This window comes from Macaca thibetana, chromosome 12 (assembly GCF_024542745.1).
Source record: "Macaca thibetana thibetana isolate TM-01 chromosome 12, ASM2454274v1, whole genome shotgun sequence".
Lineage (NCBI taxonomy): Eukaryota > Metazoa > Chordata > Mammalia > Primates > Cercopithecidae > Macaca > Macaca thibetana.
In genome coordinates, this window is record NC_065589.1 from 77,724,272 (window position 1) to 77,741,449 (window position 17,178).

General features: G+C 36.0%; 1 protein-coding gene across 6 annotated transcripts in view; it reads left to right on the forward strand.

The window, feature by feature from the left end:
• Positions 1 to 17,178, forward strand: part of LOC126933197 (sodium channel protein type 3 subunit alpha) — a 116,261-nt gene that overhangs the window by 19,535 nt on the left and 79,548 nt on the right. For 5 of the 6 annotated variants that reach the window (XM_050752897.1, XM_050752902.1, XM_050752896.1 and 2 more), the window contains exons 3-4: positions 9,834 to 10,147; positions 16,177 to 16,294. In XM_050752897.1, the coding sequence (XP_050608854.1) occupies positions 9,884 to 10,147; positions 16,177 to 16,294 (382 nt within the window). In that variant the 5' untranslated portion in view covers positions 9,834 to 9,883. Of the gene's footprint in view, positions 1 to 957; positions 2,566 to 9,833; positions 10,148 to 16,176; positions 16,295 to 17,178 lie in introns of those variants that run through there. The other variant, XM_050752898.1, reaches the window with a different exon arrangement.

Here is a 17,178-nt window from a genome sequence, read left to right on the forward strand (position 1 = left end):
TCTACAGCTCACCTGACTGTATGGGGTAAAGGTCATCCAAATATGTGGTGAGTACTTGGTTGTGAGCTGGCTTCTCGATTGGTCAAGTTTTTGAACTGACCAAAGACTATTTATTTATTTGGTGTATCAGCTGCAACTAACTAGAAAAACTGTCTAAAACTGTCTTAGTCAAGAAAGACGTTTATTGAACAGAACAAGCAGTGCAGAGGTTGTTTGGGTCCACAAGCTGAGTGAACCGTCAAAGGCCCAGGGGTAAATATGTCTCTGTGACCTGCCACCCTCAGTGTGTCAGCTTTGCCCTCAGATTGGCATCTCTTCTGGTTTTAATTTGGTTGAAGTAGTGCCATGTATTCTATCCCAATAGAAAAGGGACCAGAGGACAGAAAATGCTATATTCTCTTTGTTCTCTTTCTTGGGACTGAAGAAACTTTTTACAAACAACCGCTTGACTGAAGACCCCTCACCTTTCCTTGGCCAGAATTAGACCATATACCTTGTCTTTAAACAAAGATTGGCAAGGGGCTTGAAGGAAGCGTCTGGAATGGAATGAATACTGGGGAGTCAAACACACAGTTTACTTTGCAAGCATTTAAAAGAAACATTAAAAAGCTAATAAGGCCGGGCGTGGTGGCTCAAGCCTGTAATCCCAGCACTTTGGGAGGCCGAGACGGGCGGATCACGAGGTCAGGAGATCGAGACCATCCTGGCTAACACGGTGAAACCCCGTCTCTACTAAAAATACAAAAAAAAAAAAAAAAAAACTAGCCGGGCGAGGTGGCGGGCGCCTGTAGTCCCAGCTACTCAGGAGGCTGAGGCAGGAAAATGGCGCAAACCCGGGAGGCGGAGCTTGCAGTGAGCTGAGATCCGGCCACTGCGCTCCAGCCCGGGCTACAGAGCAAGACTCTGTCTCAAAAAAAAAAAAAAAAAAAAAAAAAAAAAAGCTAATAAACCCAACGATGCTGATTTGTCCTTTAAAATGTTGACTTAATTTTTGTTACTAGTTAGCAGTTGTCTCTTCAAGCTAATAACTATCTGATAAGGATGAAGTCACAGAAAATATCAACCCTTAAAAATTAATTAGTTCCAGGATAATTATCTTGAAGATAGAGATGAACTCATGCTTTTTTTACTAAGCTATTTTTTTTCAGAGCCATGACATTGAGTCCGCGTACAGAAAAACAGAAATAGATCATCTTGTTAGTTAGCACATGTTGGCAATCAAGTGTTTAGCTAATAGAAACGGAACAATAACATAAAGAGGGTCTAGATTTCATTTGTATTTGGCTATAACATGTGTTACCCTTGCTGTAGAGTTACTTTCTCAAAAGGTTTATTCAGACTAATAGTAATGCTGATTTCCTTGACAATACATTGAGAGCAAGAGGTACTTGACATAGAAGAAGGTAGCCTAGCCTTTCAATTTATCATTAAATAACTCCAAAGTGTGTAGCATACATGTGAATGTAGATGTGGGTTTTATATTTGTTATTAATTCATTCCTGTTTGCTTTATCTTCTATGTGGAAATAAAGATGAGGACTATATTGCTACACTTAGATGATGCCACTCATTCCTGACACAGGGCTTTATACATTGTAACCTCCCAGTAAGGTAGTGATTTATCCTAATTTTCTTTCAGCAAACACCAAGAATCTTCTCATTTTGCAGGCTTAAGTACCCAGGCTTTTTTTTTTTTTTTTTTTTAACTAGACAGGTTTAAATCTTGGCTCCTTGGCTTATCTAGCCTACCTGCACCTAAGTTTCTTGATCTTTAAAGTGGAAATAATAATAGTATCAACCTCATGAAATTGTAATAGTGATTAAATGGGCTAGCATGCATATATTGCATGACAGTGTCTGAGACATAGTAATCATTCAACAGAATTTTGTGTGTTATTGTTCAATCTTCACAGCCACCCGATTAAGGAGACACATCAACCAGGTATTATTTCAAAACTATTGAAATTATAGAAAATAGTATTTAATTCTGCCTTGGAATGTGTCCAGTGGTTATCATTATAATGTGCTGAGTGCTCTATGTATGCCTTTGATAAATCTTATGCTGTTGGGCGCATATGCTGCCTGAGAATATTGGTAACTACCAGACAATCATTAGCCTTAAATGAAAATTTTACTGGGAAAATTAACTAATTTTCTTCAACAGTTAGGTAGTTAGCTGGTCAATCTGGTCTTTTACATTAGACCCTTACTAGAATAGTCTCTTGTAGATACCGAGAAAATACAGCATCCCTCCTCAGTAATGGACCCAGTCCTTCGCAGCAATTCACACTCTCCTTCTCAAAGACATGAAAATGCATTGCAGATTTTTTTAGTTCTGTCTCAAGTTATATGACATAGAGCAACTTTCCATCCATAAAGATGAAAAATTTACAGCCTTCTGACACAATCTTGTTTCCATGGAAACAGACCAGAACTAATCGATTTTGTCTGCAACATAATCATAAAAATCCCGACAGAGACAGGGAAAGAGAAACACTACTGATACTTCAGGTTGTGGACCAATACAATTTGCCAAACTGTCTGCTGCTCTGGAAAATTAGGCAAGGTGAGAACCCATAGGCCATGACTAATGGAAAAAAATTTTTTCCTTAGTAATGCCACAGCATATCCTAAATGTTTACAATGCCATTTTTCTAGATTCTGATTCATTAACAAGTATTAGTTTTGTACTCATTGTATTGGCTGGCTTCAAGTACTTTCATAAGATTTTGTTAGCATCATAGTACACTGGCATGTGAAACCGGAAAACTGAAATGAACTAGTCAAATCTATTTTTCTGTAGTTATTTATATACAGCTTAGATCTTTTAGAGCAAATCATATAATAGTAAGATTCAAGACAAATACATCAACTATAATAGAAAAAGTCATAATTTGTGTTTGTCAGTAAACATTTTGAGGAGATTACTTAGCTTCTTTGGGACTGTTCTTCATTTATTTTACAGGCAGAGAGTTGGACTAATTGTTAAATCCCAAGTAGGTGTTTTAATTAGCATCTTGGAAATTCCTCTTTGGCATCTAGGTAATTGTTCTAACTTCATTGCCTATCATCTTCTATGTTCCCATTACTTAAAAATTGGTAGCTGTGTGAGTCTTGTCTCTTCACTCATCACCCTTTCACCATTTTTCCCTAGGCAACGCCATGCATATTCTTAGCTTCAGCTTCAACCAGTGACTGTTCTTTTTTTTTTTTTTGAGACAAGATCTTGTTTTGTAGCTTAGGCTGGAGTGCAGTGGCGAGATCATAGCTCACTGCAGCCTTGAATTCCTCGGCTCAAGCAATCCTCCTGCCTCAGCCTCTGAGGTGCTGGGATTACAGTCATGAGCCACCATGCCCAGACTCATCCAGTAACTTCTTAATGAACTTTACCCCAGCCCAGACAGCTTTCTGAGTCTCAAATCCATATTTTAATTGTATACCCAGATATCTCACAGCTATTTCAAACTGAACAGTTTCCAAACAGACTTTATTATCATGCCTTCAAACCTCCATTTCTCTATTGGGTTAATGTCAATTTGTGGCTTAAGCTGGAAACCTGGAAGTGAGCCTAACCCTATAACTTTAATTCAAATCTCCTATCAAATCAGTCACAAAATCTCATTGTTTTTCTGTCTTCTATACTTGTGCATTAAATACACTCCACTGGCTGTGGTTTTCCTCCCTAACTTACTGATGACCTACTATTAATGTATTCCAGGCACTGTGCTCACCTTTTAGGTGTGTTTTCTCATTTAAATGTTATATTAGCTCTATAAAGTATGAACTATGATTATCTCCATTGTACAGCTAGGGAAATTATAAAGAACAAAAAAGCTTCAGGAACACAGCAGCAGAGTCAGGCCTTGAATCCAGTTCTGATTGCCAAGTCCATGCCTTTTGGTACCAGAGTTATTGTCAGATCCTTTACTTCTCTTCTTTTGACTACTTAGTGGTGTCTAACTGCTTTCTTCTTGGGCAGTTGTTCTCAAAGTATAGATTTTAGACAACTGGGGATTCCTCGGGCCCTTTGTGTGGGAGCTTTGAGTTCTAAACTACTTTCATAATAATACCAAAATGGCATTTGTCTTTTTTCAGTTTTGGCACTCGCACTGATAGAGCAATAGGCATGTGCTAAAACTGCTAATGCTTTAGCAGGATTCAGTGCAGTAGCATCAAACTATAGGCGTAGTCTGTGTTTTCTTCATTGCTCCACACTCTCAGTAAGAAAAATAATGCCAGTTCACATAATACATCTCTGATGAAGCAGTACATATTAATTTTGCTCAAGCACAGCCCTAAAAAATCCCTATTTTTAACATTCTGTATGATGAAATAGGAGGAATATATAAACTATTTGACTGCATACTGAAGTGCCATAGTTGTCTTTAGGAAAAGCACTTGTGTGATTGAGTCAGGAGCTGAATAGGCCACTTTTCTTTTTTTCATGGAACACCATTTTCACTTGAAAGAATAACTGACAAACTATGGTTATTCAGACTTGAGTATTTGGCACACGTTTTCTCAAAAATGAACAAAGGGAAGGCCTGTCACTTCAGGAAAAGCAGATAACAGCATTTGTTGTCAATGTTAAAACTGGAGCTTTCAAGAGGAAATTGGACTTGGGGAAAACTTTTACCTGCCACTGGGAGCTTGACAGCCTACCCATACATTACAACTTTTCTCATGACATTAGTGGTGATAGCAACAAATGTGATTTTTGGATATTATATAAGAAAATTTGCCTAAATTTGGAAGACGTTCATAACAACGTGCCATTTTCCAAATAATCCATGCATGATGACACAAAATCATGCATGATTACTTAAAAGACCTATTCAAAGGACAAGATAGATCAAAAGTTCATTGATATGACTTTTGGTTTCACACAACTAATTTAATAAGCTACCATTTGTAGAGTTTTGGTGTGATATTAAAGAAGGATATTCACAGTTACCTGGAAAGGCAATTAAAGCACTCCCTTTTCCAGCCACACAAATATGTGAAAATTTTCTTCTTATATTTCAATAAAACAACATATTCCATCAGACTGAACACAGAAGCATTCATGAAAATCTAAATGTATTCTCTTAAGTGACATAAACATATTTGACTAAATGTGAAACAAATTCATCCTCATTAAATTTTTTTCTGTTTTGAATAATACAGTTGTTTTCATTAACCATCTGTTGTCTGTATAAACATACAAGTGTTTGTTATTAGTTTAAAAGAATTTTTGCATTTTTTCATTTTAATTTTCAATATGGTAAGTATGGATAGCTAAGACTTCCCATAAACAAAAGCTCTTTGGGTTCACGGATAATTTTAAGAGTAGAAAGAAATCCTGAAGCCACAACATTTGAAAACGACTGCTCTAGGGTCACTCCCTGCCTGTCCACCCTTCATACTGCCACCATCTTTCCAGTCTTCACGTTGATCATAACACTCCCTATCCATGGCATACTTTCATGTGTAGTACAGGGTCCTCAGTGGTCTATCCTGCCTAACTTTCGAGTTTTATGTCATACCACTCCCTTCCGTGCAGGGTGATGTCCACCCATAATGAATTTCATGTCGTTGCTCCCAAACTCCCCGCGCTCTTTCTTGTCTCTGCATCTGCACACATGCCGCCCCCACCCCGGCCTGCTCCGTGTGTCTCTACTAATGTGTCTCTATTAATGTGTCTTCCTACCAACCCCTTTCCAACCACCACCACCACAAGCCCCCAGTTGAATTCCAACTAGCCTGCAAAACCTACTCCAATATCACTTCCTCAGGGAAATTTCCCCAAATCTTACCTCTTTCTCCCTTCCCTGGGAAGAACAAATTGATACTTTTTATGAACCTCAGACAATCACCAGCTGTATATAACTGTATTATAATTATTTGTATAAAAATCTGCCTCCCACATTGGACTGTCAGCCCCGAGGAAGTGACCATGGGTTCCTGGTTCAAGCAGAGTACTGATTCATAGAATCCCTCCATAAATATTTTCCAAATAAATGATTTTGAGATCCCTTCCAGATTTGGAATTCTGCAGTTTATTCCTCATATAGGATATACTGAACCGTAATCTTTTTACTGGTTAACAAAGGGATGTATTTGCTTTATTCGCACACATTCACCCACAGGCTTTTTGGTTTTTAGTTAAAGAGATCATCTCCTAAGTTTTTTTCATATCTTTTTTGTCCTTGCAAAGATAGCTCTGGAGAAAATTTGATATATTAAATTTTATGTATTTTAATAAATTATAATGTGCATATAATCATTAATAATATATATATTCCACACCAAGGCATCAGTAAGAATTAATTTTTAAAGTCTGCTCTAATATGAATGTAAAATTATGTAAGAACTCTGTATAATAAGCTCACAGAGAACAAAAAAGGAGAACAAAAAAAGTAAAAGAGAACTGCCAAAGAACTATGAGGGGTTTCTTAACCGCAAAATTGTCAGTGAAGTCATGAGAAACTCTAACTCACTAAATTCTTTAATTTCTCAGCCTACCCAAATATTGGGCAAACCCTAATTCCCTTGTAGGGGAAAAGCTGAGTCTGGAACTAGCCTATCTTCCGAGGACTTAGAGACAACGGTATGGGAATTTCAACGAGACATTTTTACTTTCTTTTGATCAAGATTCAAATTCTTTATTTCAGCCTTTGATAAGTAAATAAGAAGGTAAAAGACTACTTATTTTAAAAAAATTTTTCATGATTTTGTGATGGCTCCTTGTTCCATATCATCTCAGATAAATCAGAATAATTTGTGAAAGTTATTCAGTGATTTCCACATTAGATATTTTAAACCTAATTTTATTTCTAAAACAAAAACCAACCAAGAGACGACTCCAATTAAGTAAAATGTATGTATTAATATCAATTAGCTATTCCCATCTGGAAAAGGGCAGCCATCTCTGTGTTGAGGTGCCTCAATGATACTGAGGCTGAGACAGGTTAGATGATACAGGCATACCATTAGCGGCAGACTCAGTACTAACTCAGCTCTCCCATTCCAACCGCAGTGTGTTTTCCATTCATTGTCAATAAAGACATCAAAATTAGTTGAAAACCAAATCCTCAAATCAACCTTTTTTTTTTGTTTTTCTCCTCTAAGAAAGCGACCATGTTTCATAGAATTTCCTTAAGACATGTTTGTCATGCTGTTTCATTTTCATTCAGCACTTGGGAAGAACCACAGCCATTCAATTCATGGCAGGTGATATCAGACAGATGGTTTACACATCTTTGGGTACTTAAGGCTTGCAGAAAATGCTCAAACTCTTTCTGCACTCCAAAGCATCAAAGCTGTGATTATTCCACACAGCTTAGAGTTGGATTGATTATGTGGCCGTCAAAATTGACATAAGATATCTAAAAATGTTAGTTTTATTTTGTGCTGCCCCTCGTAAATTTAGAAAACACAAAATAAATGATCAACTGACTTTTGAGTGAAATCGAATTTTTCTCAAATCTTTCGATTCGTGTACTATACCACTTGATGGAGAAAACAAAAAGTGTGCTGCCCAACTATAAAACAGAAGTTCTGTTCAAAATTAATGGGGAAAAATGACATAACTTTTGACAGGCCTGATATTTTATTTTATAATTTATTTAGAATATACTTTCATAGTAGCAAAAATATATAATGACAATGTTATATCATTATATTATATCAAAAAAATATGATGACAATGTTATTTCAAAGAAAAAGACATATCGTACATTAAAAACACTTTTTGGGCCCGGCACATTGGCTCACCCCTGTAATCCTAGCACTTCGGGAGGCCGAGGTGGGCGGATGGCTTGAGCCCAAGAGTTTGAGATCAGCCTGGGGAAAATGGCGATTGAAACCTCATCTCTACAAAAGATACAAAAAATGATCCAGGCATGGTGGAGGGCACCTGTAGTCCTAGCTACTCAGGAGGCTGAGGTAGGAGGATCACCTAAGCCCGTGAGATCAAGGCTGCAGTGAGCCGTGATTGTGCCACTGCACTCCAGCCTGAGTGACACAGTGAGACACTGTCTCAAAAAAATCATAATAGTATAAAATAATAAGTAATGTTATAAAAACACTTTTTTTTTGTCATTGGAACAGATCAAGGAACTAGTAATTAAGATATAAACTAAACACACACACACACACACACACACACACACACACAAAATAACCCATATTGTTTTTCTTATGTTACTAAAAGATCCAGAGCATCTGATTGTAAGCTCAAGTACATGTAGTGAGCTGCCAAGAATTAGAGGGCCATTTAGGGATAAAATACTATGTAACCTAGAATAAATGTAGGGACAGAGGGGTATGGTAGGAATGGGGAAAATGTCACAGATAACTTTGATCATGACTTTGGTGTCATAGTGGTAGGTTCTTTTATAAGATGACTGATGTACTTATTTTATTTGGTATTGTCATTGTTTCTATATCTTTAGTTTTTAAATGTGGTTTTTGGCATAATGCAAAATAAAATAACTCATGTTTCAAAATTTATGTAGCTGATTTCTTGTGGTTTTGATAGTTCTATTATGTATCCTACAAATAGATTTTTGTTCCTTTCCCTGAGAAATTGAGCAGGGCCGCTCCATCGGTCGGCCTTCCCTTCTTTCTCAGCCAAGTGATCGGCATGTGTGAGTGTGCCCCTATACGCTGCACTTCTCAGTTCATTCCTTTAATTCCGTGGTCATAGTTGTGGTTCCAGTACAGCAAGAACTGTTTAAAGAGTGGTTTGAATTATGAGGATGCTTGAAACCCTAAAAGGGGAAAATGGCTAGGGAAACTGAAGATAATTTAATTATGATAATTTACAGCAATGTAGTGCTTACTAATTCCAAAAACTATTCTAGACACAACATAATTAACTCATTTATTCCTTATGATAACCCAGGAGATTGGCTTCCCTACTATCCTCGTTTTATAGATGAAGTCAAGCAATAAGGCATTACTTTGTCCACGATCACACAGCTCATAAGCGACAGAGCCAGGGTTTAGAACAGACAGAGTCTAGCACCTGAGTCCATGCTTTTAACCACTATACTAAATGGAAGATTCAGGGAAAATGTTAAAATTGTCTTGGAATAATTGAAGGGCAGCAGATTGAAATAAGAAGTAAACATATTCTCCATTGTTTCAGAAGGAAACAGAGTCTGGCTTAATAAAAGAAAGGAAATGCTAAAGATAGATAGATTTTTCTGGAGGTAGTGGCTTCCATGTCCCTGCTGGTTGGTGATCAGATCTTTTCTGGAGCAGCAGTTGTCAATGATGGTAACAATGAGAACAGTGGTTGGGTTTGGCAAAACTTCGTTTTCTATCCTCATTTGTATGAGTCAGGGATGTATCACAATAATTGCATTGTTACCAGTACTTCTTTATTTGGGGAGCTACAAAGTTATGAAAAGGTGGGGGGTATTATGCAGAATAATTAAGCAATTTTATTGACAAACTTTACTGGCATTACTCTTTTGCTGAAAGTATACTATATTTTGGTGGAAAGGTGTCAAAACAGAATTTTTTAATGCTCTTAAAAAATGGACAAAATTATATATACTTGAAATAAAATATAATGTTTATATGTATTATATATACTATACATTGTAGAATGGCTAAATCAAACTAATTAACATTAAGTACAGACTTTTGATAGATTTATAAACTTGGCTTATTGAGAATTAGGTTGAATGACAAAGTTTCCAAGTTCAAATGTGTAGTGTGGTGCTAAAAGCATGACTTAATGTTTATAGCTTTAACAATTACTAAAAAATGACATTTTAGTTGATTTTCTTATACCCAATTGCTTGCTTTCCTAACTCTCGGGCAATTTTTCTTTTATTGCAGGCAATTCATATGCAAGAAGCTACACGTAATTAAATGTGCAGGATGAAAAGATGGCACAGGCACTGTTGGTACCCCCGGGACCTGAAAGCTTCCGCCTTTTTACTAGAGAATCTCTTGCTGCTATCGAAAAACGTGCTGCAGAAGAGAAAGCCAAGAAACCCAAAAAGGAACAAGATAATGATGATGAGAACAAACCAAAGCCAAATAGTGACTTGGAAGCTGGAAAGAACCTTCCATTTATTTATGGAGACATTCCTCCAGAGATGGTGTCAGAGCCCCTGGAGGATCTGGACCCCTACTATATCAATAAGAAAGTGAGTATTGGTTTTAGACTTTCAATAAATCTTTAATTAAACTCTTAACTGTAATATACTTTTCTGGGCCTTATATACAGCATCATAATTTTTCTCCTGTTAAAGATTTTATAACACTCTTCACTGTCACTTATTTTTAGTACAATATAATAAAACAAACATTTATAAGAAATGAAGTCAAGAGTTGGTTACAGTGAGGAAATATGAATAGATGAATGATTTCTATAATTTCACAGTAATTCAGATAGTCAAAATTAAAATTGATATCAGCAAGGTGAAATATCTGTTATGGCTGATATGTTCAAGCACAGGATAGTCTACAGAACAATACCGATGCAGAAAAGAATTATGCGCGTATGTTGTACTTAATTATTTTTTAGTTCATGATTGACTTGATGTACCTTCACAATAATTTGTATTCCAGAGGACAATAAATAGTCTTCTGCTTAGCACCCTCCTATAGGCAGATAATACGTGAAGAAGCATGTTCACTCAGAGATTCCTTTTTCTCCCCAGTCACCTAGAATATGATTAGGATCTTCTCTTAACCTTATATAGTTTGTGGCATGCTAGATTCTGGATCACCTATACTGTTAAAACATCACCCTGAAGAAAAAAATGTCAAAATTGGAAGACTAAAAAAAAGAACTTTCAAATTTTCTCCATCTATACATGGTTTAAATTAATAGTTATGACTGTGCTTTCCTAATGCTAAAATAAATGCATAACTGTATCAGAATTAGTTGGTTTCTATAGTTAAACTAGCTGGGTGGTATCTTATAGAAAATATAAAAAATAGGTGGTACACTCCATTCTTTCTAATTGGATATTAAGGCATTTTATAACCACGATTTATATTTTACACTTATAAGCATAAAACTAGTTCAATGTAGAAACTAAAGATAAATTAATATCACCATGAGTTGATGACATAGATTATGGAAGATATTGAACACCTTTATTAGTCAAAGCACATCCTTTTGAAAGTTTATAATTTAACTTTATAAAATCAGTGATGGCTAAAGGAAATGACAACCATTCAGACATGGAATTAGTCCTGTTGTTCTAAGTAAGTACTTCTCAAACTTGCACATCCATACAGATTACCTCAAGATCTTTTAATTTGCAGATTCTGAATCCATAGGTCTGGAGCAGGGCCAGAGATCCTGAATTTCTTACCAACCATCAGGCTGTTACATGGCCATACTTTGAATAGCAAGCTTTAATGTTTTATTTAAAGCCATAAAAGTACATGTAAATAGTTAAACAGATTCTTCTTTTACCCTTTTTATAGCTAGTTTCATAAAAGGCGACATTTAACACATTCATGTACTTCTAAAAATAACTTATTTCAACAATTTACTATAGAATTGATAAAGAAAAATTTGAAATTTAGTTATGATTATTACAATAAGTCACCACCCCACCGCCCGCAAGAAATTGGAAAAAAAATATTATCCGGTGAAAACTGTTGCTCTGAAGGATATATTTGTAAAGATATCTTTAAGAGAGGAGGCATGATTCACTCTGCTATGATTAAAAATATTTGCTACTTAAAGGAAGTGTCCTTAAAAAAGTGAATCAATCAGCCTGGTAGGATTAAGGGGGAAACGAAAGGAGAACATTAGAGGCAAGCGTTAGTATTTTCCAAGGGAGACAGAACTTTAGTAGCAGCACTGAAAGCATTTTCTTCCCAAAGGCCAGGCCACCTCATTGTGCAGGGGCTACACTGAACTACCTAACACATGCTCTTAAACATTCCACATCATTCGATTAGGTCAGTTGTCTTGGGTTCCACACTCAGCAAGAAACCTTCTGATTCCAATTTGTTTTCCCCTAAATCTGCTTGAAGAAAAGAACGTGCTGGCTACATCCCTACAATTATCTCAGTCCATATGAAAGTAATGTATCTCATTGTAAATAAATAGATTGGAGGCCAGGCATGATGGCCCACACCTGTAATCCTAGGGCTTTGAGAGGCCAAGGCAGGAGGATTGCTTGAGGTCAGGAGTTCGAGGCTGCAGTGAGCTATGATTGTGCCACTGCACTCTAGCCTGGGTGACAGATCAAGGTCCTGTCTAAATAAATAAATAAATAGGTTGGCATTCTTATTTTATATACCAGGTTTTCAAGTTTGGTTAATGTGAGTCTGACACTAAAAAACAGAATTGTCCTCTGTTGTTGACAAAGTCAATTTTATTGCCTCCGTAGCTGAGAGCCAGACTTAGACCCTCATTTATTCAATGTGGCTGTGAACCATCTTGCGAGACATCTAGACAGTCTTTACTGTTGGCTGCACTGCTTTCGTTTATGAAGTATCCATAAAGATGAAGATTGAGGTGCTATTAAACAAGGAAGTAATTTGTCATTCTTAGCATAGAAGGAGTAATGGAAGAAGCTAATAGAAGAGGTTTTAGAATTTAAAAATATGTTATGAAGCTGTGTTAATTATATGGAAAAATACAGGTAAAAGGCATTTAAAAACTTTAAGGCATTATGTAACTCTTTGCCACCATTAATTAGTGATGCATTTTGAATACCTAATTTAATTAAATGAGTAACATCACAATGTATTTTAATGGCACTGAATTTGACCAGGGTACTATTAATAACAGTGACAGTGATAATCATAACTAACCTTTCTTGTGCTCATACTGTGTCAAACACTGCTGAGTGCTTTAACTCATTTACTATTTAGTGAACCAGTGAGGCAGGTCCTATTGTTAGCTTCAGTTTGTAAATGAGGAAGTGAAGCACAGAGAGGTGAAGTAACTTGCCCAAGACCACACTCCTTAAGTGGTGAATCCAGGATCTGAGCCCAGGCATTCGTCTCCAGAGCCAGAGCTCTTAACCACTAAGTGAAATGATATACTATGCTTATTAATATAATAAAATAAAAGAGAATATTAAAAAATTGGTTGCATCAGTTTTTGAGTTATCTGATTGATGTGGTCCTAATCATTGAGATGTAAATCTTATTCTTGCCACAAAGTAGTAAAACTTTTAGTAAACTTACAAGATATGCGTTTACCTGGGAAAAAGCAACAAGTAACATTCCAGAGTACAAAATAGCTGGTTTAACATACTTCCAGCTGTAGCAATGATGATCAGTATGATGTCAGTAGCAATAAGAAGTATTAATTTTTTAAGTCACATCATTACTTATCATCACTTGGAAACATACCTTTAGAATTGCTACAATTTATCCCTCCCCTATTCATCTGTCATTTTCTCAAGTAATTTTCAGTTTAGGTATATCTCTTCATAACATCAGAGCCCCATCATTTCAAACTTTTTCTTGCAATTCTTTCACTATACAGGACATTAGTATTTTACTCTGCATTTCTCAGAACTCAGGGTTCTCTTTGTGTCAGGTATTGTTCCCGAGAAATAAACTGGAATTGTAGTCTTAAGGCCTGCTCTGTTTTAGAACTTATACATTCAACGAAGATGCTCTTAGCATGTCAGCTTTAATTCCGCTAGTACTACAAAGGCTAATCTTGCAGGAGGAGCAAAGGGTTCCATGTTTAAAGGGATAATTTATGGTTGTTCACTCTGTTTTTGGAGATAGTTCAAAATGAAACCCTCTCCTAATGTTGCAAGCAGAAATTGCTTTTTCAGGGAAATTGTTTCAAAAGAGCATGAGTGCCTGCACCTTAAATTATGGTGAGCTTTTTCAAGTTACTGCTGTTGTTGAAAGCCTAAATGGATCTTGACTGTTCAACTTGTAATATTAAATAATCTAATCTTGTGACTCCAAGGCAACCCTTTAATGCTTCTGTGTTTCAGCAACAGTCTTTCCAAGGTCCACTGTCCCTTACACACAATCCTGCTGCTGGTAAAGAATAGTTTGCTTGCCCGCTTCATAAATCTATTCACATTTGTAGAGTGCATTTTCTGGAATATTGTTAGTTAAGTAATGGTTGGCTCTATGGTCTTAAATACAAAAGGGCAATGAACAGAGAAACTGTATAGTTTCTGAAAAAAAAAATGGTTAGTTAAATAATGGTTGGCTCAATGGTCTTAAATACAAAGGGATAATGAACAGAAAAACTGTTCAGTTTCTGGAAAATGGTTAGTTAAGTAATGGTTGGCACCATGGTCTTAAATACAAAAGAGCAATGAACAGAGAAATTGTTTTCCCTCCCCTTTATACTGACAATATAAATATTTTTGTCTACCTATTTAAACAAAGCACGTTGTCAGTGAACATAAATGTATGGCATATAGCTCCTCGTTAAAGGACAGAAACATATTATTAAGTAAATGGATATACAGAATAGAGGTCTTAAAGGTAAATAGTACCTTTAAGGTAAACCCACATTTTATTAAAACAAGTGTTTATTTGCAAACCAGGCTATTAAATACTGTGAAAAAATGGAGAAAAAGTAGATTACAAGCTCTTTATGCTCAATGGTTTATAACAATTTCTAACCTAGTTCTCACTGGAATGAACAGTATGTGTAAATTGCTACTTGAGTATAATTACAAGCAACATGTAAAAGACTGCAAATTAATATACTAAGACTTACTGGTAAAGAGAAACAACTAGGGAGTGATCAGGAGGTAGTGTGATTTATTTGGAAAGACATGATTAAGGAGGTGATAGATAGCTGAGAAAATTCCCAGAGAGAAGGGATTTTCAACCTTGATTGCATGTTAGAATCGCCTCAGGAAATTTTTTTTTTTTTTTTTTTTTTTTTTTTTTTTTTTTTTGAGACGGAGTCTCGCTCTGTCGCCCAGGCTGGAGTGGTGCAGTGGCCGGATCTCAGCTCACTGCAAGCTCCGCCTCCCAGGTTTGCGCCATTCTCCTGCCTCAGCCTCCTGAGTAGCTGGGACTACAGGCGCCCGCCACCTCGCCCGGCTATTTTTTTGTATTTTTTTAGTAGAGACGGGGTTTCACTGTGTTAGCCAGGATGGTCTCGATCTCCTGACCTCGTGATCCGCCCGTCTCGGCCTCCCAAAGTGCTGGGATTACAGGCTTGAGCCACCGCGCCCGGCCAGGAAATTTTTTAAAATACCCAAGTCTGCGCCCATCTCTCAGAAATTTTCATTCAATTGGCAATTTTAAAATCTCTACAGGACAGCCTAAAATTCAGGCAGGATTAAGAACCTCTGACATAATAGGGGGCCGTTGTAGGTGGAAGTATATTGTAAGGTGTGTTATGGAGACATTTACCTGAAATGAAGGGAGTTTGCATTAAATGACCTTTTAGTTGCCACCTTCTTCTAGGAGTCTATGACATTCATATTCAGAGCCATAGGGAGAGTTTCATTGGTTGTGAGTGAGGTTGACAACTGAATTGAATTGGCCATAGCAAAGATGACTCTAGTGGAAAAAAGTAAAAGATGATTCTATAGGAACATGGTAGGTAATCACTTGTAGCACAGCTAGTGCTAAGTGGATGATTGTAGCTCTCAGATCATAGAATTTTAATTGTGGAACGCCCTTTGAAATGGTGCGTTTCAGACTAAATTTCAATGCATCCTTCCCTCCTCAGTATTAGCTGAGAAGTTGATCACTTCTCACACATCTATAGTCAGCAAAACCAGGTTATTCAACCTGTTTGAACATTTTAAATCTACAGGGACAATCAGACGCCATCATAAACTTTGAAGTTAAAAGATTTGATGTAATTGAAATATTTATAAAAGATTATTTTAGTAGCAATGTGTACAGAGTAATCTGAAAACTTACCAAAGTTGAAGACAGATGGTAAGCTTTAAATAGAATTGGAATCTGTAAAGCTACATTACAATTCCGTAAAAAAATTTGTGTAGAATTGTCAGTTAGTATCAGCAAGTTGGAATCTTAGAGACAGATTAGATAATAGTAAATAGTATCCTTATTTGTAACTATATGTTAATTTAAACATCTAACATGTTTGTAGTTATGATATATCAACTGGTTTAAACAAACAAGTTTGAACAAACAAATTCTATTTTGTAAAAAGTTCTTCATGTATGTAAGCTCTTTAAATAAGTCCATGTCTAATTTAGTAATTTCTTTCTCGTATTTTCTTTTTCAGACTTTTATAGTAATGAATAAAGGAAAGGCAATTTTCCGATTCAGTGCCACCTCTGCCTTGTATATTTTAACTCCACTAAACCCTGTTAGGAAAATTGCTATCAAGATTTTGGTACATTCATATCCTTTTAATGTGAATTGCCTAAATGCTATTTCTAATAGTTGATTTTAAAGAAAATGGCATTTATATTTTTGAGTATTTGTAAAATTTCTTTGAGATTAATGGTAACATTGTTAGTTTAATTCATTTGTTTGCACTGGTTTTCCACTATTTATAACAAGAGTATTATAGAATGACTACAGCATTACAGAAGAAAATGTGTAACCAACCATGACAGTGAATGTGTAAATGAAATATATTATATAGTAGGAAAAAGAGCAAATCTCCTTACACCTTTATCAGCTTCAATGAGATCATGTATAACCATTGCTAAAGATTAGATTATGGTTAGTACTACTATTTGTATTACAAAGTGTTCAAACTTTATGCCTTCATTGTTTCTATATCTTCAGCACCTGGATTTATCCTTCTTTCAGTCCTTCCTTCCTTCTCCCCTTCCTTCATTCTTCCTTTTTCCCTTCCATCTTATTCCCTTCTTTTTTTTCAGTAAATATTTATTAAACTCATACTACGTGCTCATGTACCTGGTTGAGAATATATATCAAAAAGTCGAACTTAAAACTATTTACAATGTTAGTCAAAAAGTATATGTAAAAGGGCAGAATAGGTGTGGATTTCAAGAAAATTCTCAAGTGATGATAAAATAGAATGGTGATTTTCTGAGGCAGTGTTCAAGAATGGGCATTTTGTACAGGCAGATTCAAAGCAGGCTTCTATATAAACTTAAAGACTGATTCACCTAGAGACAGGGCAAATGAGACGGATAACCTTTTGAGGTATGAATTCTCTCATTCTATGGCTTGATGTTGGAAAGTATTTATATTCTAAAATAAAAGATTTATCTCAAAATAATCATAAACTTTCTTACAGGGAAGTCAGGAC